The sequence below is a fragment of the Argentina anserina genome, chromosome 3 (genome assembly GCF_933775445.1).
Source record: "Argentina anserina chromosome 3, drPotAnse1.1, whole genome shotgun sequence".
Lineage (NCBI taxonomy): Eukaryota > Viridiplantae > Streptophyta > Magnoliopsida > Rosales > Rosaceae > Argentina > Argentina anserina.
In genome coordinates, this window is record NC_065874.1 from 34,054,370 (window position 1) to 34,079,092 (window position 24,723).

At 36.5% G+C, this 24,723-nt stretch overlaps 1 protein-coding gene and 1 pseudogene across 1 annotated transcript; one reads left to right on the forward strand and one right to left on the reverse strand.

Annotated features, from left to right (window-relative positions):
- Nucleotides 1-5,926: 5,926 nt before the first annotated feature.
- On the reverse strand, nucleotides 5,927-15,084 carry LOC126787565 (disease resistance protein At4g27190-like; annotated as a pseudogene).
- Nucleotides 15,085-21,946: 6,862 nt separating this feature from the next.
- Nucleotides 21,947-23,530, forward strand: LOC126785920 (uncharacterized). The gene is made up of 2 exons (XM_050511600.1): nucleotides 21,947-23,169; nucleotides 23,258-23,530. The coding sequence occupies exons 1-2, from the start codon at nucleotides 21,965-21,967 to the stop codon at nucleotides 23,346-23,348; spliced, it is 1,296 nt and encodes a 431-aa protein (XP_050367557.1). The 5' UTR covers nucleotides 21,947-21,964; the 3' UTR covers nucleotides 23,349-23,530.
- Nucleotides 23,531-24,723: the final 1,193 nt, after the last annotated feature.

The window sequence follows — 24,723 nt, forward strand, 5'->3', positions numbered from 1 at the left end:
AAACCTGGTGTCTCCGGACTAAGATGTTCTGCTCAGCCCAACCCTCAATGGATTTGAAGATCTCAATCTTTTGAGATGGCATGGAATGTGTTACTTGAACATGCACCTCCCTAGGAGGGGTGTGAGTCTTTTTCAGATTCTTAACCTCCCTGCATTGAACAGAACATTAGCAACTTCAAAACTTCATACAACTAGGGTCAGTAACAACATTTATACGCAGCTTACGATGAACACATTCCATGTTATATAGATAGATTTGTTGGGCAACCCATCACAGGCAGACATGTATTCAATATATTATCAGATATCCCAAAGAGTTTGGTCCAACTAGTTTCCTAACATATTGTAATACAGTCTGCTAGAGTACATGTAATGGCCAGATTAGCATAATTTGTATTGTATGCAATCAATGGCAACTGGCAAGTAATATTAACCTACATAGATAAAAATTCTACAATAAATTTACAGCAAAAGTAAATGCATCCAAGGCAAACAGGATGGAAAGATTCCGCAAACGACCAAAACACAAAACTTGCTAGTTGATTGACAATATACTTCTTTCACTGTTTATCAACACAGCAAATCAAAATGTGCAGAAAACAAAAGGTGTATCCGAAATTCTATAGTATATTAATTGGTATGCTAAGTATTGTAACCTCTGTCTCCTCAATGTGCACTATTGTCTCTAAAAATATGTAGATTTTCTCAGCATGACCTATCGTTTTACACACATAGGTGGAAACTACTTGCACAATACCAAGCAAAGAGGTACAACTAGCAAACTGCAGTCTCACACAAGGTCCTTTAACTAAAGGCATACATTTTTCAATTGCTGACTCAACAAATTTGCCCATAGACATGTATACTCAATTGAAAACAAAACCGAACATGTTAAATGGCGTTGGGTATAGTTGTAAGGCAAACACAGTCTCCACGTTAGAGTCATAATACAAGTATACAAACTCATATTAGAAATTACATGAAGAAATTTATACAAGAGTGAAAGATAAATAACAGGAGAAGATGCTTGAACTGATTCAATTGTATTGCAATTGTGAAAAATACAAGGCTATAAATTGAGAAAGTAACTAGCTGATTGAAACTATCAGACTAAGCAAAAAACCTAATTCAGTCATTAACCTAAGGTTAATACACTGCTCTATTACAATTAGGATTGTACAAAGAAGCAGAGGATAATCATGCTTGCTGAAAGCATAAGCATGCTTGAGCTCTCTAATCAATCATCAGAGAAAGAGGAAGGGAAATATCATTAGCATTAAATGCTTCAGTATCAAAACGTGGCCAATCACATCTCTGCCAAGATGTTACTGGTAATAATCATCTCACAGTTCAACACTCCCCTCAAGCTGAGACTTGGGAATCCCTAGTTCCAAGCTTGCTCAACAATCGATCAAATTGAGCAGAAAGAAGAATCTTTGTAAAAACGTCTGCAAGTTGATCACTGGAACGAATATAAGCAGTTGTAAGTACCTTATTTTGGACTTGATGGCGCACAAAGTGACAGTCCACTTCAATGTGCTTGGTTATTTCATGGAAAACTGGATTTGCTCAGATGTGCATTGCAGCTTGATTATCACAGTGTAACATAATTGGTTTGTCACACTTGATCCCCAGATCTGCAAGCAGAGTTTTTAACCATATCAACTCACAGGCAGTGGTAGTCATGGGCTCATGGCTTGATACTCAGCCTTTGCGCTGGATCTTGCTACCACAGCTTGTTTCTTATTTTTCCATGTAACTAGATTTCGACCAATTAATGTGCAAAACCTGTTGTAGACCTTCAATCAATGGTATTACTTGCCCAATTAGAGTCACAATACCCTTCTAGAGGAAAATGATCATTTTTTTCTCATCAAAATCTCTTTGGTAATTGTATCTTTGAGATATCTAAGAATTCTTTTGATGCAGCAGAACTAACCTGTTAGAATCCACCAACGGCAGTCTTAAATCCACAAGACTAAGGTTTCTCGAATCTACGAGAAGTTATGGAATCCACCAAGATAATTGAGAAAACTCAAAGATTTATTGATATAAAAGTCGTCCAAATACAAAGAAATATGATGCTTATATATCGTATATGCATCAATAACCCAAAGTCATAATCTAATATTGAAACCTAAAGAATCCAAATTAAAAAGAAAACAATAAACCTAAATAAAAGAGTTCTAAAAGGAAAATATAACTAGCCTAAAAATACTAAATCACGAATCGGAACAGTAAAACGTCATTATTTGACTTAAATTTGATGAGGCTCTTGTAGATCTCATCGTTCTCATTTCAGAAAAGGTATTATGCGTCTCAAATGAACATTCTGGCCAAAATTTGCTCAAATCTTATTCACAAAATTAAATCTGTAATTTCATATGAGCAGCCTGAAGAATCTAAAAGATCATCTTCTTAAATATTCTAGCAGTTGGTTGCCTTAGAACGCGCGAATTATCTATCTTCAAATCATTCTTCTTGATTGTTCGCCGCTTTCTTAACTTTATAGTTTTTTGATTTAATTTACCTCATCCTTGTCCTGCATCATCTTTTCATCAACTGAAAATGATATAAATTTGGAGGGTGCATAAATTGACTAACCAAACTCACAGCATATGTAATGTCTGGTCTTGTGATGGTGAGATAGATGAGTTTACCAACAATCCTTTGGTAAATAGAAACGTTAGTGAGAGCCTCTCCTTTAGCTTCAAGATTGATGTTCCTCGGGAAGAGGAGACTTGGCAATGCTACTGTGTTTCATCTCACATTCCTCTAGCAAATCAATAATGTACTTCCTTTGGTTTAAAAATAAATATGACGAAGATCTATCCATTTCAATACCAAGAAAGTACCTAAGCTCTCAAAGGTCTTTTAATTGCAAAAGTAACATGCAAGGATTGCTTGAGAGCTTGGATTTCTTCAACATTATCTCATGTAATAATAAGATCATCAATAAAGATAAGAAGAATGAGTCTGCAAGTTATACCAGACCTAACAAACATGGATGAATCATTGTTGCTTCTTGCAAACCAACACCAAAAAGAGCCAAACTTAGTTTAGAGTACCAAGCTCTTGGTGATTGTTTGAGGTCATAAATTGCCTTGTGTAGCTTACAGACCATGCTTGGCACATTAGCTTGTTCATGGCCTGGTGGTAGCGTCATGTATACATCTTCCTCTAAGTCTCCATGTAAAAGGACATTCTTGACATCCATTTGGTACAAGGATCATCCATGATTCATTGCTACAGAGAGAAGCACACGAACAATGTTCATTTTTGCCACAGGTGCAAAAGTTTCTTTGTAATCAACACCATAGGTTTTAGTAAATCCCCTTGCAACCAATCTAGCTCTGGTACCTCTCCACTTCACCATTGGAATAGAACTTGATCTTGTAAACCCATCTAGTTCCTACAACCTTGTGATCTTTTGGAACATGCACAACACTCAAGGTCTGCTTGTCATTCAAGGCCTACAATTCATCTGCCATTGCTTTTCTCCAAACTAGAGAACTATTGGCTTCCACAAATGTTTTTGGTTCAATGAGTTCACAAAATTTATTGAGAAACACACTATGATCAAGAGAAACTTTGTTGAGAACAACAACATTACCAATTGGATGTCGAGGAGTAGAAGTATCATAACCTTGCAGACGAATTGAAGTTTTCCTAGTTTGACTAAGATATCTTCTGGATGAGTTTGCAGGTTGCAGTTCTTGTTTATCTGCATTTTCAATAGCTTCTTGAACTTCTTCTTGATCATTCTCATCATTTTTAGCATATGCAGTTTCATTTCTCGGGTTGGAGCATACTGCAACATCATCAACAACATGAGTTGTTGCTGCTTCAAAGAAATCAGTTTGAATTTCCCCCTGACAATCAACTTCTTGATTTAAAAAAAAAGAATTTGTTTCATCGAATGTGACATCTCTAGATACAAACAACTTCTTGCTTTGAGGATCGTAGCATTTATATCCTTTTTGTGAAGAGGAATGGCCAAGGAATACACACTAAGTAGCCCTCGGATCTAACTTGTCACGATGAGTTGCATGTATATGAACATAACATATGCAACCAAAAACCTTCAAATGATCAATGTTAATTTCTCGGCCTTTTAGAACATGAAAAAGAGATTTAAAATCAAGTACACTGTTAGGAAGACGATTGATCAAATATGTTGCAGTATGGATAGCATGAGACCAGGATCGTTTTGGTACATTTGTTTGCAACATTAATGCTCTTGTTTTCTCCAACAAGTCTATTTTTCCTTTCTGATATGCTATTTTGTTGTGGAGTGCCAACACAACTGGTTTGTTGCATTATGCCATGGTCACTTAAATAATTTGTCACAACCTTTTCTGCATGCATGATTAAGTTATATATGAAACAGAAATGGATGTTTTTGGAGTTCAATGAATCTTATGAGTCTAGCCGCACTACTTTATGTCAAAATGAATCATAGAAATGGACTATTGTAATATCCACGTTTTTAGAACTTCACCAAAACATTGCATATCCACGATAAGGAGCAAAACCTGGTGAACTAGCGCTGTAGAAATGGGAGCTGTGACAGAGTTCCGATCCGCCTGCAAATGAATATCCAAATCTTTCTGCCTAATACTTTTCTTCTCTACTTAGACTACTTGTGGTACCAGAGCGGGTTTAGATCCCTAGCTCTTCTTTTCCTGTTGCACGCCTTTGTAAAAAAGGAAAATTAGGAATTCAAACTACCTGTATTTCGAAACAGAATATATATGAGACATGTTGATCGAGTTTTCTAAGTAGATTCACTTATATTCATCAGATTTTCTATGTCGATTATAAGCATTTTGAGAACATCAAACCATAAACAAAACATGCTCTAACTTGCTGTCACTGAAAAGGAAATCTGAGATTGGAAATGAAAAATAATGGTAGGCAACAAATTAAACAGAGTACGCACTGCATATTCAACAGTAGATTGAGGTACATAGCTTCTCTGGGACGTTCAGAGAATTCTGTGTCTGCCCCATCCATCAATGTTAGACCTGATAGTCGAGTGTCGTAAGCTCTGCTGCAGGGAATTGTGATTTTGAATGGGATGGACATGACACGATCAGCGATCCTCAAGGGTCAAACTATTCGAATAAATTCCAAGAATTCTCCTCTGATAGACTATTGAGATCAGTGCTTGGCACCCAAATCATAGGACAGACATTCATTATCCTTGGTGAGTAAGACTTTATCATTGAAGTTCACTCAAATTTCAAGGCTTGACTGCCTTGATAGATCTATTCTTTCCCAAATGTCTCCCAGATTATAAGGATCCCATTTTCAATCAGATCTTAAATCTTCTGTCTCCACCACCATTTCAATCCCAGCAATTCAATCTTCTGCGAATGTGCTCTGGATTTTTCTCGAATCAGGGCTTTGGTATACAAAAACCAAAATTATTGAGAGAGCCCAGCATTTCGATATTCTTTCTTTCTTCAATCCTCTGCCAATTTGCTTTGAAATTTTATTTTTTTTTGGCAAATCATGGCTTTGGTATACAATTAGCAAAATCACATAAGCTTAAGCCTGCACATGCCACTGACATGTTTCTTCATGATTGTCTTGCCTACGCCTCCTCTTATGTGCGCCACAAGCTCAGTGATGTTATCATCCTCTGGTATCTAAGTGACTCCAACCAATGCATAAATGCTCATCTTGTTTCTTCAAAACTCATTCTGACCTCCATTGCTTCGAATTAAAATTTAATCTTCTTACACACTTGCACCTAGTTCTAGCTGCATATATGCAAGTTACATTCAGAAACTTACAACAAAGAAACTAGAAGTTCTGATTTCTGAATGGTAGTCTTTAGAGTATCAAAATGGAAATCAAGTAATTGTATCTTACTGTAGTCAACAGAAACCTGATACCCATCATGAGTAGCATACTCAAAGTTTGCGCCTAAATCACGGCTAAACTTCTACCTGTATATAACATTTGTCATAGAAAACCATAATCACAGGTTTTGGCTTTCGTAAGTTGTGTAAAATAATAATAGCATTCACACAAGCATACAATTACCACTGAGCATCTCTTAATTTTGTCTTTCCCTCGTCAGCTCTCCTAAAGCTTATACACATCCTCCCATCTGATCAATATGAAAAAAAGAAGAAGAAAATAATTAGTTAATAAAAAGTGTGTCAACCATCAACATTTCACGGTAACAGTACAATCTCGAACGGGAATCAAGTGGCAGAAGTTCAAAGCAAAAAACGAAAAAATGCAACGCCACCACGATAACTATTATTTTTGTGCACACATCCACCATCCAAAAAGTGCCATTTAGTTAGTTGGTCAATAAGCTAGTGTCAGTATTCAAAATATGGTGAATTGGTGCTCAACTGATCATTGCAAATGGTAACCAAAACTACTTTAAAGTTTTAAATGATAAGTGATTGTTAAATAAGATTCTTTCATTGTTTGAATGACATGAGTGAAAAGCAGATTTGTAGGTGCATATATATACAATCCGGTTACATATATGCTCAAGCTCAAGAAGTGCAATAGGAATAATATGTCTGAAATTTTATTCATGACATGGCTGAAATAGAAAGATGAAACAATATATAACTATATAAGACAGGTGAAGGTAATGGCACATGAGACATACCTTTTGGTTAGAGAATTTAAATGTTGTTGATCACATGTGAGCTCTGGAATATTTATCAAAGCTAATTTCTTCAATCCTGGAAAAGAGATGCATCTGTTCAAGCTGTTGCATGGTTCAATAACTCTACCCAATTTAGGGCAGTGCTCCACAGGGAGGTCTTCCAATTGCAGAAGAGATCCAGCTACATCAAACGGGAATAGACTTTCCTGTTTTGTACACTCGGAAACTGCCAAAACTTAAAGATTTCCAAAGACTGTATCTGGAACCGGACCATTACAGATGCTTATGAGTCCAAAAAGAGCACACAATCTCATCTCGCTCAGTTTTGTCAAGAGAAACAGTCCAAGCTCAAGCCCTTCGAATCCAAACACATATTTCATGTGTTCCATAGTTACACAAAATAGTGTTTCCAGAATTGTTAGTATCTGCAACAACTTTGGTGCTAAAAGTGCATTTTCCAAGCTGCAACAAATTTGGTCTTTCAACAACTTGAGATTGCATAGAGACTCAAGATGTAGTTCACCAACACATAACTCCTTGATGCTTTGCAAGTCAAGGACATGCAACTCTTCCAAGCCCTCAAACACAGGTTTTCTTGGATCCCATATTGTAGCATTTATCAACTCTTCCAAGTTCTCATGGCACCCAATTACATTGAGATGTTTAAGCCCATGTAATCTCCCGTGCTCATTTTCCTTGATAATGTTGATTACTCCCACAAACTCTCTGTACTCTAGTTTTTCTGCCCTCTCTGTCACTGCATTGACGAACCAATCCGATAAGCCATTGATTGTTCTGTCAAGATTCAACGCTGTTGAAGGTTGATCATTCAAAGAAAGCATCATCTCCGAAAAGATATCTCTGCTGATGCATATGTCAAATTTCAGCCAACTCGGCTCAAAGTACCCAATATCATTTCCAATCCCAGCTGATTTACCAATGCACCTTGAAGTTCCTGCGAATGATATACTTTTGCATCGCCTGATAGATAGAAAATGATACAGATTACTGCAATATAACATAATACCACCTACGCCAGAAAAATTTAAACAGTAATTAAACACACAAAGCCTTCAGCTAGTATACTTTTACCAACAATTTCCTAGACAAAACACATGTATCATTATCCTCAACTTCTCAGCATCAAGAAAAAAAGAATAGAACAGATAAGCACTGCCAATACTGAGCATGAACCAAATCATAAGCTGTAGATACATGCTATGATGAAGTTCCTGCGAATGAGCACTAGATATTGCTACCAGGTTTTTGATCAATGAACATAATTACATTATAGTAAGTATTTTTGGAGGCACTAATCACAAAAAAGCTCGCTTGAGCTAATATAAAACAGCCAAACAACATGTTTTGAGCAATACTTGCATGAATAGTGCAGAAGTATAAATAGGGAAGCACAATACTTAAACCATCTAAGATAACACGAAAGTTTCATCAGTATTGGTACTGCTATTGGGAAAGATAAATATAAGAAACATCTTTAAGGACATTAATTAGTCTGGCTTTGAATGGAAACTCAGAAATGTTGTAGAACAACTACGATCATATGATTATTATGAGACCATAAGTCACTTGACTGGGTACTATATGCAATTTCAGTTTAGATATATACATTACAGTATTTTTGAATTGATTTAACAATTTTATTTACAAGTACAAGCTGCAAATCAAATGTCATCTGATATATTCACAGTATTGCAAATCAAATTGTAACCTTCTGAGGATTTGAAGAGATTGGAATAAGGGATTGAAAATGGAAGATGGGGGCAATCCACCATGACCACTTGTTCCAATGAAGGACACTCGATATCAACAGTACCGCTGCTTGCACCATACAACTTTGGAAGATACTCCAAAACCAAGTTCTTCAATTTTGGTATACCGACATGCAATCTATCCAAATTTGATAAACCAGCTATCTCACCAAACCCAATCTTGGTCTCTTCTCCACGTCCCTCAACTTCACACCCCGAGCTCTCAAATTCACAGTGCCCCATGTACAGTTCTTCTAATTTATGCAATTTTGATATCACTTTACATGGAATTGTGACCCCTGATGAATAGCGATTGATATCCAAAATCCTTAGATTGGTCAAATCTCCTATTTCTCTCGGCAAATATTTCCTGAGAGATCTAATATGTAACGACCCCAAAATTTCGAGCCTAAAAACTCAAAATTCTAAAGTCGTTAAACACAAATAATCTCAAATAAACCGAAATCATTTAAGTGTAACAGCGGATCAATTCTGAGTTCTCAATACAACTCAGACAACCAATTATTACAACCCAAATTATAATCCATACACAAGATGGAACTGTAATAATTCTCACAAAACACTCACAAATCTCACAAATGAAAATACACAAATCCTCACACACGAATCCATGCTAAAATCTCACCACAAGTAGGATCCGAACGACTTCGAGCCTCTGTAGTCGTCACTCAACCTCCACTAATCAGCACCTGCAGAATTATCCCCTACACCATCGAATTGGTGCACCGGGATTGTAAACACAAACCCGGTAAGCTTATAGCTCGTATGAGTAAAATCAAAATACAGTTCGCATATCAATATATACGAAAGATCACAAAACAACAAATATAAATGCCCCCATGAGCCAATGGTCAGCCCATCTGGTTGACCCAAAGAAATATGAAATAAAAAGCTCATGAGGAAATTAAGTAACCCTTCTGGTTACCCAATGCATTTATAATACGGGTACCAAGAACGCTGGTACACATCTGTTACCCCTCTCGTAATACACCGTTGATATTGGATAGCCACCCGCTACCCAACATCCAAAATACACCGAGTACCCATGAGCAGATAACCACCCGTTACCTCGCATGCAGTACTAAGGCAGACAGACTAGAGCTCTAACTGTATCGTAACTTTCGCCCGGCCAAAGGCTAGGTTCCGACTTGCCACACACGTACAATAATCTCACATCATATTGTACCAAAAATCACGTCCGAAGACAAATCACATTTTAACAACCTCAATGTTAAAAACACGTACAATAATCACACATCATATTGTACCACACATTACGTCCGAAGACAACTCACAATTTTATTACATTCTCCGTGATAAAATCATGTACAATAATCACTCATCATATTGTACGTTTTAAAACTTTCATGATATCACCACAATAAAAATCATAACAGTATACTATATAGCAAACTATATATATTCGTATTTATTACCATTTATACAATATATGCATAGTCCACTATATCCTATACATGTCATAATCCATAAACACCTGAAGAATTACGTACAATATTCTCACATACTCATGCTCAATTTTCCGTCACCGAAATGACTATTTTTAATGAATTAATAACAGTACATAATTTAATGAACTATATATATATTATGTACCTATTACCATTATACTATATATATGTAGTCCACTAAATTATATACATGTTATAATTCATTTGATAAACACACTTGCAAAATGTTGAATCACCACGAGGGTAGATTCGTAAATTCAGTGAGATTTTACTCACCTTATCGACTCGAGCGTAAATCCTCAATTTCCCGATGATAATTCCTTTCCTCGATTAATGATCACCTTAAAAGAATAAGAAAAGAATTTAGAATCGTTTCGTAAACCTTTAAATGCCAAAACAGTAATAAACGGTTACTGTTCAGCAATTTTGGTTTATACGAAGTTACTGTTCACTGTTCACTATTCACGGTTACTGTACAATACTCAATTAATACGTATTTCTGTACGTATAAATAATATATACGTATTTCTGTACGTATAAATATTAATACGTATTTCTGTACGTATAAATAATATATACGTATTTCTGTACGTATAAATATTAATACGTATTTCTGTACGTATAAATATTAATACGTATTTCTGTACGTATAAATATTAATACGTATTTCTGTACGTATAACTATTAATACGTATTTCTGTACGTATACGTACGATTTAAATGTAAATACAAATTCAGTAAATAAAATTTACTAAATTACCCTTTTACAAATTACTTTTTACATTTACTGAAAGTAATTTATAATTACATTTACCGAAGGTAAAATTTAATTACATTTACCGTAGTAAATAAAAATTTCATTTACATTTACCGTACACAGTAAATTACCAAAATACCCCTATCGGAAAACATTTTCACACCGCCGCACGTGGCGGCGCGTGTGGCACACGCGCCACCTCCGGCGGGCCGCGCGTGGGGCCCACGCGCCGAGGCTAACCACGGCGCGTATCACGCCACCGCCGCCTCCAAAACCACCCTCTCTTCCTCCTCTACTTCCCCACGGTCTCCGACCACCCATAGCTTGCCCCCTACTCCCTCACGCGAGGCGGCGGTACCCCTCTCCCCCAACCCACCTCAAACTCCCACAAATCCATTCAAAAATTCAACAACATCAACACCACAACTCGATTCGTTCATCCCTTACCTCGATTGAGCCGTGGGGAGCGTCGGAGGAGCTTGGCAGCGGCGGAGGGAATCTGCAGAAACTTTGCAGCGTCCTTGCGATCTCACGGCGGCGAGGCACGAGCTAGCGGGCTGGAGGATGGCTGAGGGTGACCTTGCGGCGACGTAGAGAGGGGCGGTGTACTTCACGGCGGCTCGGAGACGGCGAATCGAAGGGGAGAATTTCGGAGAAGGAGAGGAGAAGAAAATCGGGGAGAGAGAGAGAGTTGAGAGCGGCGGGATGAGAGAGAAGGGAAAAGAGGGTTTCTGATTAAGGAAACCCTAATCCCATAATTATCTATTTATACTAGTTTCCAAATCGGAAACTAACTTCCGACGTTAATAACTTTTACCTCCGACGTCCGATTCGAACGCGTCACATATCCCCGAACTCGTATCGACGAGCTCTACAACTTCCGTGAAGAAAGTTTTCACAACCGAGCAACGAAATAAAAGCCGATAAATTCGTTCGGAAACGTAACGTTTTCTTATTAAACGTTCTCGGAACGTTTCCGTTCCCGTTTCGTAACTTTTGCAAGCAATCATATTCGGTTTAAATCAAACTTCGCAACTTAATAGAATTTAATTCAATTCAAATAATGTTTGAAAACGAGGGTTATTACATAATACGAAGAATTTCAAGATTCTTAAGTTTCCCCACTATGGAAATGTCATTCAATTTGTGGCAACCATTTAAATACAAAGCTTGGAGGTTGGTCAAGAGACTAAATGATTGGGGTAATACGGAAATACTAGTGTTGCTGACATCAAAGACCCTTAATTCATTCAGTCTTTTCATGAAAGATTCTGGGATCTCATCTAAAGCAGCATTTCGATTTAGTAACAAAATCTGGAGATGCGGACATACCAACTCTTCCTCGGGTAGCTTGTGAATTTCGTTCCTCATAAGTGAAATAGCAGTACAACCTTGATCTAGTCCGCGTGGCCAAGTCTCTAAACCAATGCCAGCTTTCACCAAAAACCCACGTTCAGTTTCCGCAATTTGAATGGCTGTATCCCGAATGACATCATGCATCTTTACACATCCACTTTCCCAGCCATCCAAAAGCAAGCTAGAGTCATTCAGATGCTTGACAATTGAAACTAGTGTGCCTCTGGCTTCTTCTATTGTTTCGGCAATTTGAAAAAATCTTGTTCCGACCACATACCTGAACAAGTCTTCTATTTTTATTTCGTGGTCTTCTGGGTATAGACAACATAGCAAGAAGCATGACTTTTGGTCTTCGTCGTTCAAGTAATCATAGCTTAATTTTATACATCTGAATGCATCTTCATCATGGCTAGGATTGGCATACTGTGACCTCTTTAATCGTTGGGCTGCCTTCTCCCATTCCGCCAGGTCCTTATTTCCGAGTGCCCTTGCAACTGCTTTCAATGCAATCGGTAAACCCCTACATTCTGCAGCTACCCTCCTCGCCACTTTCTCAAATCTTGTGAGTTCTAAAGACATGCCTGCATTTCTAACAAACAGGGACCAGGAATCATCTTTTGATAGAACACACAGGGTTATCTGTTTTTGGCATCCCATGACACTAGAGACATCTCCTATCCTTGTGGTGAGTACGACTTTGGAATTGCGCATTTGAAGCTCCTCGTAGCTGGGAATTCCTATCTCTGCCAATTTAATTAACGCCCAGACATCGTCGAGGATTATAAGAATCTTTTCATTTCTCATTATCTTCGTCTTCAATTTAGCAGCTCTCACACTTTCTGTCTTCTCTTTTATTTCAATGCCCAATTGCTCTGCCAACGCGTCTTGAATCTTCGTTAAGTCGAGGCGCTGGGATACCACACCAATAATGACATGATGAAACTTGTCACTTAATAAGAATAAAAGAATTTTCTTAATTAAAACAAGAGATTATTCTGCAAATAATGAAGTTACTATAAAAGCAGTAACAAGGAAAGATCTAGAACAAGAATCTAAGATCAAAAGTCTAAAGCTTGACCATAAGAAAGGTTACTATCACATAGCAGCCATACAAATTCTTATAAAATGGTTAGGTAATGCTGGAATTGACATACCAGTAAAAATCTCTATTAGAGATAAAAGAATCCTAGATTTAGAAAAATCAATCATGGGATTATGGTCAACTAATCTTTACACAGGAGCTGTTTATACAGTAATGGGTTTAGATTACTTGGTTAGTGCTTCAGACAAGAATATAGACGATTGTCTAGTTCTTGATATTAAAGCCGGGATTGACTTAAAAGAAGATTCAAAAGCCTTAAGTGTTAGCACTCAAATCTACATCTCGTGGATAAATGCACCTCATCCTCTTAGGAAAAGAGATGGTGAGTTTGGGTTAGAAAACCTAAAAGAGGGTAAATCAATTTACTTAAAGCCAAATGAGATGGACATAAGTACTGTACCTCAACCCATCCCGTTAAAAGAATTAAGTTACGAACTTGATTTTCTTTTTAACAATAAGGAAAATAATCACATCAAAGCTAAGTCTAGCAATGAAGTAGATTATAAGTAAAAAACTGAGAATACTCTCAAAGTAACTTTGAAACAACCTAGATACCTAGGGTCATCTAGTAATCAAAGTAGGAGATTTTCTCAACAAGAAATGGAAAAGATAACAGGGTCAGATTCAGAAGATGAATAGGGAACTGTTAGATTCTTTTCTAGACAAGTTTGGTTATCCAAACAATGTGTCATTCTTCTCACTTAATCTCAGGTTTAATAACTTGGATAAAAGGTACGAAGAAGAACAATTTGATCAACAAACTCAGGAAGAATATTTTGCTCTAACAAGCATCATAGAATATCCAGAGGAATATGGTTTTGACAAAGAAACAATGATCAAAGAATCCAACCTTGAAATCTTCTTAAGGGAATGTGATAATAACATAAAAGAAGAAGAGATAGAGGAGATAATTTCTAAAAAGATAGAAATAATTTCAGATGAAGAAATAGATTTATTTCTAGCAACTGAAGAAGATGAATTTTCTGAATTTTCTGAAGAAGAAGATAATTTAGAAAATAAAGGTCTAGAGTTAACAATCAACTCAATAGAAGACGAACTAGAAGACATAACTAAAAAGATGTCAGTTCTAGAAAATGGAATTCCTGAAGAAGGAATAAATGCTACGACTTATCAGGGTAGAAACCCACCGAGACGTAGGAAGCCTAAAAACGAACAGCATGACGATCACGATTTCGTGCACAATTATGCTTCAGAATATAGGCAGAGAATTAATAGACATAACGCTATTAATAAGAAAAGAAGTATGAGTTTAGGTGAAGACTTAAACAATAGATTTGATTGGACTCCAGGTCCGTCAGCTCAAATCCGACCGGTCAACGACAAAGGAATTTTGCTTTTTTGCAATAATTTGTCTACGGCAAACTTGGAGATCTCTAACTGGGAATCCTCCATGGACATTGCTCTAGGACTTCATTCTGATTGGAGTTCCGAAAGCAAAATAGCATATATGGAGAACACTCTCCATGGAAATGCTAAGGTAACATGGCAAGCCTTCTGTGAAACAAATAGGTATTCGTCATGGTTATCAAAGTTCAATGAGTCCCAAGGTAAAGGCGGATACCTAGGACAAGTATTAAGGTGGCAGATTTGCGGACATCTAGATAGAGAGGCCGATAAATCCAAAGCTAAAGACTTAGCTTTAACATACCTTAATAATATCAAAATGTGTAGTCTAGATTATTTAGACTTATACAATGAGACGTTCAGTAGGTTACTTTGGATAAATGGTAACATTTTAAATACTGAATATCTTAGACTTTACTTCATCAAGTTGCCACAGCCATTTGGTGAATTGATGAGAAAAGAGTACGTTGAAGATGAACGTGACTCAATTGGTTGTAGAAACTTTCTGCCGACAAATACCAATCAATCTCATCCATCTTATCAACATCAACCTCAAATTCAACATCCATAATTGGAAGCTGGCTCAATTCAGTCACTCCCATAATTTTTCCAAAGGAAATTATTGGTGATTAACTGTTAATGGGTCATATGGCATCTTGACCCATGAAAAACTAATTGACCTCAGTTTTGGAGGACAGCTTTATGAAACCGGTAAAAACCAATTCTAGTTCTACCATGGAGGAAACATAGAATAATTACAACCATGAGAGCATAGAGCACTTACTGGATTTCAGCAAAGAGTAATATAAACCCAGCGACAAGAATGGGCTGAAACATTTTCCAGAGCATGCCAACTGATCAATTCGCTCAAAGTCTGTTGAAACCTTTTGCAGTTGGTCTTCTCCATTGCATTTGAGTTCCCAGCTAGATCATCACCCACCTGGAATATATCTAACAAGTATCTGCAACCGTCATTTTATTTTTGAATAAGTATCTATCTAATCCAAACGAAATTACAATAGGAAACTTCACTTTCGTTATTGTAAACTATATGAGTAAAAACATATATACATGCCATAAGTTAGTAGCTTCAGCAAAATAATATAAGCTAACACTGAGAATCCCAAAAACTAGGCCAAAGAGTTCCCTTATTTTACTTCGTTGCAGTAGAAGAAAAAAAATCCGACCTTTGACCAGTTAATAATACAAGTACTCAAGTTAAAAGAGTATAGCAATGCCAATGTAGTCAACATGTTAAAAGCTATGCACGGTGCCTCACTGAACAAATTTAAGGAAAAAATTGATATACCTTACAGCCTCATATGCTCTCAAAATTCATATTCTCTCACAGTTACAAGTCTAATCCATATTCTCTCAGCATTCCTTCAACAATTCTAGATCTATATGATCCTTAACTCTAACTAAACACAGTAAACACAACAAAAGCTACTGTTTGACAAAGACAAAGTAAAAGCACCAGTAAAAATCTCAGGTATTCAATCTCAAATTCATCCACGTACTTTTTGCCACTGCGAAATCGACCTTCTCCTATCAATATACACAACCAAACGATTTCAAAACCGCCATCACATACTTCTCTTCAAATTCAATTACAGTTCTACAATTTCGACTTCAAATTCTACTTCGGATAATGCATTTCTGAACCTCTCAACCAAATCAAAGAAGAAAAATCAAAACTAAAACAAGCAGTTCGCAAAACGAAACAATCAAAGACTCTAACGATCCACCGCAATCAATTCAACCACAGCTTTTCGAGCACACAATTAGAATTGTAATTGAAATGATTAGAGAGAGAATTGAAGATTGTGTGGTAATAGAAAAATCTTTCTTTTAAGTAGCAAAACAGTAATTCTTGCAGTTACAATTATCCTACGAGTTCATAATCTTAAATGGTAATCTAGTGCTTCTCTCAATGAGTTGATGACTACAAATTAATTCAAAATGCTGATAGTATCAATCACCCCTCATGGTAGTTGTAAACACATATCCATGACTAGAATTATCACTAGAAGAACTAATATCAAAATGCGAACACAATTTCTCTTAATTCCCATGGCTAGCTGCAATGACATTGATGACTAACACTTCCCACACCTTCAGTTCTCACGCGAAACTAGCTCACCTGACACCATAGAGGATATTGTTGATCATCAACTCGTATCCACTCGGGAGGCGGCTATCAAAAAGTACCTCATCAAGTGGAAAAATCGTCCACTTTCTGATTATACTTGGATTACTGATACTGAGCTGCAGCGTTTGTATCCTGATATGTACGAACGGTTTCATGCTTTTAAAGCGTCGGGGTCGAGTTGTTATCAGCCAGGAGGGAATGATAGAAGATCTACATGGCAGAAACCATTAAAGTTCTATAAGAGACGTGGTAAAGAAGGTTTCAAGGCTTAGGCCTTGATCTGACATTCCATGGGCGATGGTCTGTTTAGGGAACTTGCTTGATTTGGTTTCAGCAAGGATCTTTGACTTTTAGGAAATTTTATGATTTCTTTATTAGGTTTTGTTTTATTATTAAGTAATTTATGTTTTATTTTATCCTAGTGGTTATAGGGTTTTAGCCTCTCTATCTATAGAGGCCTTTTTAGCCTTTTGCAGGAAGAATTGAGTTTATAAAAAATTGAAAGCTTTTACTTCCTTCCGGCCTGTATGATGCAGCTTATTTCACATCCCGCAAGGAAAAATAACCGTAATTGCATGGTAAAATAGAAAGATAACAAGCGAACAAATGAACGTAGTTCGACTTGAACACTCGATAACTTAAAATCTACTTAAATTTTTCGCGAAATGAAATGAGCTGACAAGTTTACAATGAAAGAAACCTTTACATTTCCAACACAAAAGAATATTTACTAAGATTCAAGTATAAGCCTGTTTTCGAGACATAATTCTTTTTTTCTAAGCTTGGAGGGGGTTTCAAGCTTAAACTAATTGCTTTAAGGGAGTAAATAACTCCTGGAAAGCATTGTTGCTTGGATTTAAATGTTTTTATTCGGTTAGGCCCGGGAAAGTTATTATGGAAGGATTGTCTATCTAGGGTGCAAAGACACCCAGAACCTGATCAGGATCCGCTACCTTGCGGAGGTTGCTCAGTGGTTAGCTGGGCGGTGGGCTCTAATTGGTATTTGTTGAACCTTCAAATTGTATGAAAATGACTTTTTTGAATTTTGTTACAGACTTGGAGGCTAAAATTATTTGTTGTTATTATTCGCCAGTCTTTAGAAGAGTTTTATTTGCAATTGTTTCATGTGACAAGTCATCATTTCTCCTTGTTGCAGTCCTTTTGCGTTTCATTTATTAATGCCTCTAAGTTTGTGCTGAGCCTCTTATTACTTGTTTAGATTTACCATGTCATAGATTCAATTTAATTCATTCATTACAGTAGTCCTTACAATTGGATCCTTCTTGCTCTTCTCCTATTCTGCTGATCACCTTTCATTTCATTTTATACGCTAATTTAGAATTCTTACTTAAGTCGATTCTTTATCGTACCTACTGAACTTGTAAAGCTCATTCCTTATTTTATTTGTGATTTCAGGTAAGAACTCTGTAAGTGGGAGTGGTTCATTTATCTCTAAGTTGTCTTGAGGTGCTTGAGTATGGAGTCTTACCTTGTTAAAGTACAAGCTTGGCTGTGTTTCTTTTGGCCACTGTTTTTGCACTGTTGTAGATAGGCTACTATCTCAGCAGTTGTACTTCTATTTTTGATGTGTGAATGTTGTATATTTAGTTGAGGTATAAACTTGGAGAAATGGTACTGAGATGTGGTGAGGTTGTTTTGAAGTCAAGTTGTACTTCTTTGTTTTGAATGAAAAGTTCGCTCTTTATCTTTAGTCAGCCTATCTTGTAGTTTCACTAAAAAAAACTTTGTAAAAATCTTGTACATGAAGTGGACTTGTGGCCACATTTCAATATTTCAGTTGATATTTTCTTCCTCTATTTCCTTATCAAGTTTTGAATTTTTCTCTACTTCAAGTCAAAATAAAAAAAACGTTTAGATATTTCAAAGGAACTTTTATGCCTATTACTTATGCTTAAATCCACCACATTAGTCATAACCCTGTTTTGGGTTATGACAACGCCCCTCCAGCTTGCTCTGAGATTTTCATCATGAGGACACCTGCTTCTCCATCACTAACGCCGACCACGAATCGGACTTCGCTTCTACATAAGGATTTTGAGGGAGTGACCCTTAATTTTATTTATTTCTCTCAAAGTCACACAGATAAACAACAAGAAGAGAATGAGCTGGAGAAATTAAGGGACGTGGACTGTCGTTTTGGTTTGATCAGATAGTCTTGCTGAGTTATTTTTTTTGTTCAACATTAGATGTGAAATTGGGGTTAATGATAATTATGTTTTATAGCTTATAGTAATGTTGGATTACAAAAGCCATGATATAATTAAGAGAGAAGAAAGATTTGTAATTGCCTCAAGATAGTACGATTGAGGCAATTACAACTCCAATCCCGACAAGACCTCCGACCACTTCGCTCCCACAGCCGTTGTCGCCGACCTCTTTCTCTTATCGCCACCACCACCAACTGCGATCTTTTCAGCAAGGTAAGTTCGAGCTCTCTCTCTCTCTCCTCTTCTTCTTCTTCTTCTTCTTCTTCTTCTTCTTCTTCTTCTTCTTCTTCTTCTTCTTCTTCTTCTTCTTCTTCTTTTGTTAATTGAAGTAAGAACTTTGTTTGTTCTTTTGCAAATTTACCTTGAATTTTCGTTTTCCTCTTCATAGTTTGATTTATTTTTTGTGGATTCATACCTTCATATTGGAATATCATATGATGAGCAAAATGCTGCAAGTTTGATGATCTTCTTCTTCTTCTTTTGTTAATTGAAGTAAGAACTTTGTTTGTTCTTCTGCAAATTTACCTTGAATTTTCGTTTTCCTCTTCATAGTTTGATTTATTTTTTGTGGATTCATACCTTCATATTGGAATATCATATGATGAGCAAAATGCTGCAAGTTTGAATGATCTTCTTCTTCTTCTTTTGTTAATTGAAGTAAGAACTGTTTGTTCTTCTGCAAATTTACCTTGAATTTTCGTTTTCCTCTTCATAGTTTGATTTATTTTTTGTGGATTCATACCTTCATATTGGAATATCATATGATGAGCAAAATGCTGCAAGTTTGAATGATCTTCTTCTTCTTCTTTTGTTAATTGAAGTAAGAACTTTGTTTGTTCTTCTGCAAATTTACCTTGAATTTTCGTTTTCCTCTTCATAGTTTGATTTATTTTTTGTGGATTCATACCTTCATATTGGAATATCATATGATGAGCAAAATGCTGCAAGTTTGAATGATGCAAAACATACAGGTGATACAACATATTTCTATAATTGATTTGGACATTTGGAATTGATATAAATAATATTAAGGAGCCATGAATTTAGAAGCCGAAGAATTTGATGTGATCGGAATTCTGAGTTCAGGGGGAAAAGCTTATTAAAATTTAGAAACGAAAATTCTTTTGTAGTTGCTGTGCTGTTTTGGTCTTCATTCACCTTTCTCGATTGAAGGCAAGATAACCCTGTCAAATGATTTATTATTTTAATATACATGTGCAAATTAATGGGAGTCAAGTTCAAGTAATTCTTATCAAATGACAACGTTTTTCAAGTCTGGTTAACTTTGATGACTCTGTTAGAATTATTATGCTAGAAACACAAGGTTCTGTTAGAATTATATATAGACTTTAGACATCAGCAGTTTCCTGAGGAAGCACCAAATGATCTTAACTCAAGATAATGAATCATATATAGACTTTAGACCTTGTCTAAGACAAGATAAGAGAGGCAGACGTACATAAATTTTTATTACATGTTCCTGCTTAATAGAAACACAATGGTTATGTTATAATTATTATGTTAGAAACACAATGATTGTTTACTTGTCGCTCAAGTGGCTGAGCTTAACATATAAACAAAACTTGACATATAAATGTTGAGTTTGATTTGTATTTTATTTTCAGAAGGTATGAGTACATGAGGATTGATCAACTCCTATTAGTTCTAGTGCCGGATCAGTTATGCCAATCGTAATGTTGAAGATGGAGGTGGTCATGAAGATGGAGATGATCTTGTTCTAATTTAAGAAACTATGCTAGTTGCTAATTTTTTTCTTAATTAGGTATATATATTTAAAATAATATTTAATTAACGTGTCCAAAACGTGTCAATGTCCAACAAAAATTTCATTTAGCCTGTTCGCGTATCGAATTGTGTCGAATACGGAAAAACTTATGTCTGTATCCGCGCTATATGGTCCGAAGTCATTTTGGAGGATTGATTGCTGGATTTTCTGATGGGACCCACGACATTTCCATTTCGGATAGGTTAGTAAACACATTTTTTATGGGGAAACGGGATGATTTAGCAATGAATAAAGGAACCCGTTATGGTGCTTGTTAGTCTCTCCTCAATATATCTCGTAAAGCTCCGGGTATTTTAACAATATAATTATCCGTTGATTCAAAAGAAAAAAAATACAAGCTTAATTAAAGAGAAAACGTCAACAAAAGGTACATGTAATGTAGCTAGTTAGCAGTGATTCACACTTTTGTTTCATGTCTTTCATGTTAGGTTGTATATCATTAGTTTCGACTTAGATGCGCTCTTTTATTATAGGTAAAATTAAAAAAACAGTATATGAAGTCTTAGTTTTTCTCCATTGAGAATCTTGGTTAATTAAATTCTAAAACTATCACATTAATAGATGAATTATTTATCTTGGTCCATTCTCAATACGTTATGTTAACTGTATCAAATTACGGGGCAATGACAAAAATACCATGATTATGGTAAATATCAGGAATTATGATGATTATACGGTCCAAATTTAAATTTGCATACTAAATAACTAGCATTTATATGGTAATTATGTTTCCAATGACAAAAATACCATGATTTTGAGATAACTAACACATAATTAAAATCTCAAAAAAAAAACACAGAATTAAAATAAGCATTCATCTTTTGGTAGGAAATGTGGGACTTAGACACTGAGTTATGAATAATTACTTTTTTTGCTGGGCTAATTAACAAATAGAGTTTTAAAATGTAAGGGTGGCTAAAAATCTTTCTGGGCTACAGGCCAGAGAAGGTTGCACTAAGCTCCGTTACTGCATGTAAAGGTCTTCACTGGCTTTTGTTTCTTCTTCTTCTTAAAAAAGAAAAACATTCTGACTCTCGGTCGGTGGCTTCCACTTCCAGATCTCTGCTCCAAACCCTAACCATCCTCCAACCCCATCCTACCTTGTCCATTTATTCCAATTCGTGTCTCTAGTCTCTACCATTGAAGATATCTCCAAAATTAAATCCTTCAACCTTACAGCCAAAGGCCTCCTTTGAGTTTCGAAGCCGCCCATTGTGGTGATGAGACTGCCGAGTTCCATTAACCCGAAACAAACACTTTGTTGACCTCAGAAGAGGGAAGCGTAGAGGGCAGGAATGTCTAAATTATCGGGTCGTAAGAATGTGGAGGATGAAGGCAATAAGGTGCAAAATATTCAGCGTGTGTGGGACGTTGCAAAGAAGCAATTGTTGGGCACTTTGCGTAAGGTAAAGAAGGCAAAACCGTCTATTTTTGTGGACGATCGCCTGTCTCTGTACCTCTGTTTTGGTGAGTACGGAGAGAACAGTGAGGTTTCTTACACGATTTCATCTGTTGGGTTTCGCAAACTGCTTGCTGCTCCTTCTCCAGTGAAATTAGAGATGGTCACTACATTTTCGGCTGAAGGTCTGCCCCGTTACATGGGTTGTGGCCTATGGGGTTCTAAAATTGTCCTGGGAGGTGGCGCTCAACAGGTTTCAGGGAGTCTCGAATATGACATGGTTCCAGAGATTTATTCTATTGAGACTGCCAATGACACCAGGGTGGAGCTGCCCAAGATGGTGAAAGGGAGCATGCTGCCCATGTTGGTGGAGGTGGACAGCAAACTGTATGCTCTTGGTAAAGCTTATAATCCCTGTTTTCAAGTTTTTGATGGCAATCATTGGTCTGAACTGCCATTACCTCCCTACACAAAGTTTTCGGTTTATCCATTTACACATAAACACCCAGCTTGCCGGGACGATGTGTACTTTGCTGCTGCAGAGAGACATATATTGCTTTGTGAAGGCGCTGGTAGTTTCTACTTTGACACGGCTGAACCAGAGCATGGCTGGAGAGAACTTCAGACAATTTTCTTCAAACCCTTTATTTTTTTTGGCACGAGTTTAATTGTGAATGATGGTAAGCAATTTGTGCATTTCACATTCGAACTCGCAGAGGGTCACCACATATCAGTTCATCTGATATCATATGATTTTACTACCATCAAGCAAGACCACAGTTGCGTGCAGCTGCCTCCGTACTTGTTGCATTACAAGGATGATTGTCTTGGTGATATTCCTTTGCCTAATTATCAGCTGCTACACCTTGGAGGTAACAATGTCTGCCTTTTTTTATCTAAACTCCAACGTAGTGGAGAGGATGGTGGGAAGAACAAGATGACCAGGTGTGTGGAATCTGTGGCATTCACATTCAAAGTAAAAGACAATGCTGATTCATCCTTCAAAGTCAAATTCCTGCCTCGTACCCCAATGCTAGTGTATGATGACGACGATATGGACGTGCCTTTTGGGGCTGGACAAATGCTTGGTGCCTTCATCATGTAATGTTCCTATGCTACTTCCTTTTTGCTGCTTCCATTTTTCTTGATCAATCTCTCTTTTGCTTGCATGTAATGGCTTGTGTCGCAGGTACTCAATCTTACAGCTGAAGAATGTTTTTCTGATTGGTCAGAACTATAGGTTAATAGAAACACGACTTCACATTGATTGCAGTAGTTAAATAAGTTAAATGAATGCAATTTGCATTTGGAATTGTTGGTTTTGCATCCAGCTACGACTCTGGACGAGTTAACTCAATAGTCATTTGTAGATTGTCCGATTGGATATCCTATTATAATCATGAACTTGTTTTATTTATACAGCAGTAGTAAGTCTGTAAGTGTTAATACGGGAATTTCTTGCCTGTTCCAAGCTTGGCACTTTGCTGAATGAATATACTTCGCAAATCGGAAACGAGCAAAGATGTTTTCTTTAATTTTCTCCTGTCCTTTTTTGTGTTCGTTTTCCTTTCTCTGCTGGATCAGAATCAGTAAGGATTTTATCAGATAAGGATATTTATATGATGTAAATGATCTCTTACGGTCAGTATATATAAGCACAAGATGAAGTGTCCTAGTGTTGCTTTTAGGGTCTAGAAACTATCTCTACAATAAATATAGATAAAATAAAAAAATATAGGCCAGTTATTGCATTCTATGTTTTTGTTTTGTTTTTTTTTTCCTTCATTCATGCTCCTTTTGTTTTATTGGTATCTATTATTCCTACTTTCCTACAGATCTAGGATGTTTGTCAGTACACTCGCATGATAGGACATAATATAAGCAGCACTACATCAAACTGAAAAGTTCCAATTTTCAATGGCCATGGTTCTTCAAATTCCAAATCATAGTGAAGGAACATGCATGATGTCCTGCATTTACAATGTGCTGGTTTGAATCCTAAATATTAACGTAAGAAGGATATTTTATTATAGATGCGGGCTATCAAATTTTTTCATCTCATTTCACTTGTATAATTATGTAAAGAGATGCTTTCCTTGGAACTCGTTTAACTATTTTCTTGTTTTGGTTGTCATTGGTCAAATGGACTGTATGATATTTACTTGCGAGCTATTTGCATTTTTATTGGTATACAGCCTGAATTGCTTGCTTAATGTCCTGAGCGGACCCTTTGATTAGAAGCTGGATGAACTTATAGGTAGCTAGCTTGACATGATTTTTTTGGTTCTATGCTTTTGTGCTTTAGAGGACATGTGGCTGATTATATAGAATGTTATTTCTCTTCTGGATTGATTTTGAAGGTGAATTCTAATGGCCCAGGAGTGTTATATATATTTAGAAATGGAAATGTCATAGCATATAAGTCATTGAGTGAATTATGGTTGTGTGTTATAGAACCTACTTTTTTTTTACTTGTTTTCCGTGAGTGCGTGAATTTTGAACTTTGGTGGTTTAGTTGCATATATGTTTTAAAATCTGAATTTCTTAACCTCTTTACCCTGAGAGAGTAAAGTTTAGAGTAAAGTTTCAGCTTTGATGACTTAGGAAGCTCCTGTGGACCTTACTGATTCTATTTAAAGACTTCCAAACATGATT

What these genes read in the sequence shown, in the direction of transcription:
- LOC126785920 (XM_050511600.1), top strand. Translation starts at nt 21,965, where the DNA reads ATGTCTAAATTATCGGGTCGTAAGAATGTGGAGGATGAAGGCAATAAG. An exon ending in ATGCTTGGTGCCTTCATCAT is followed by an intron (nt 23,170 to 23,257) that starts GTAATGTTCCTA and finishes CTTGTGTCGCAG; the next exon opens with GTACTCAATCTTACAGCTGA.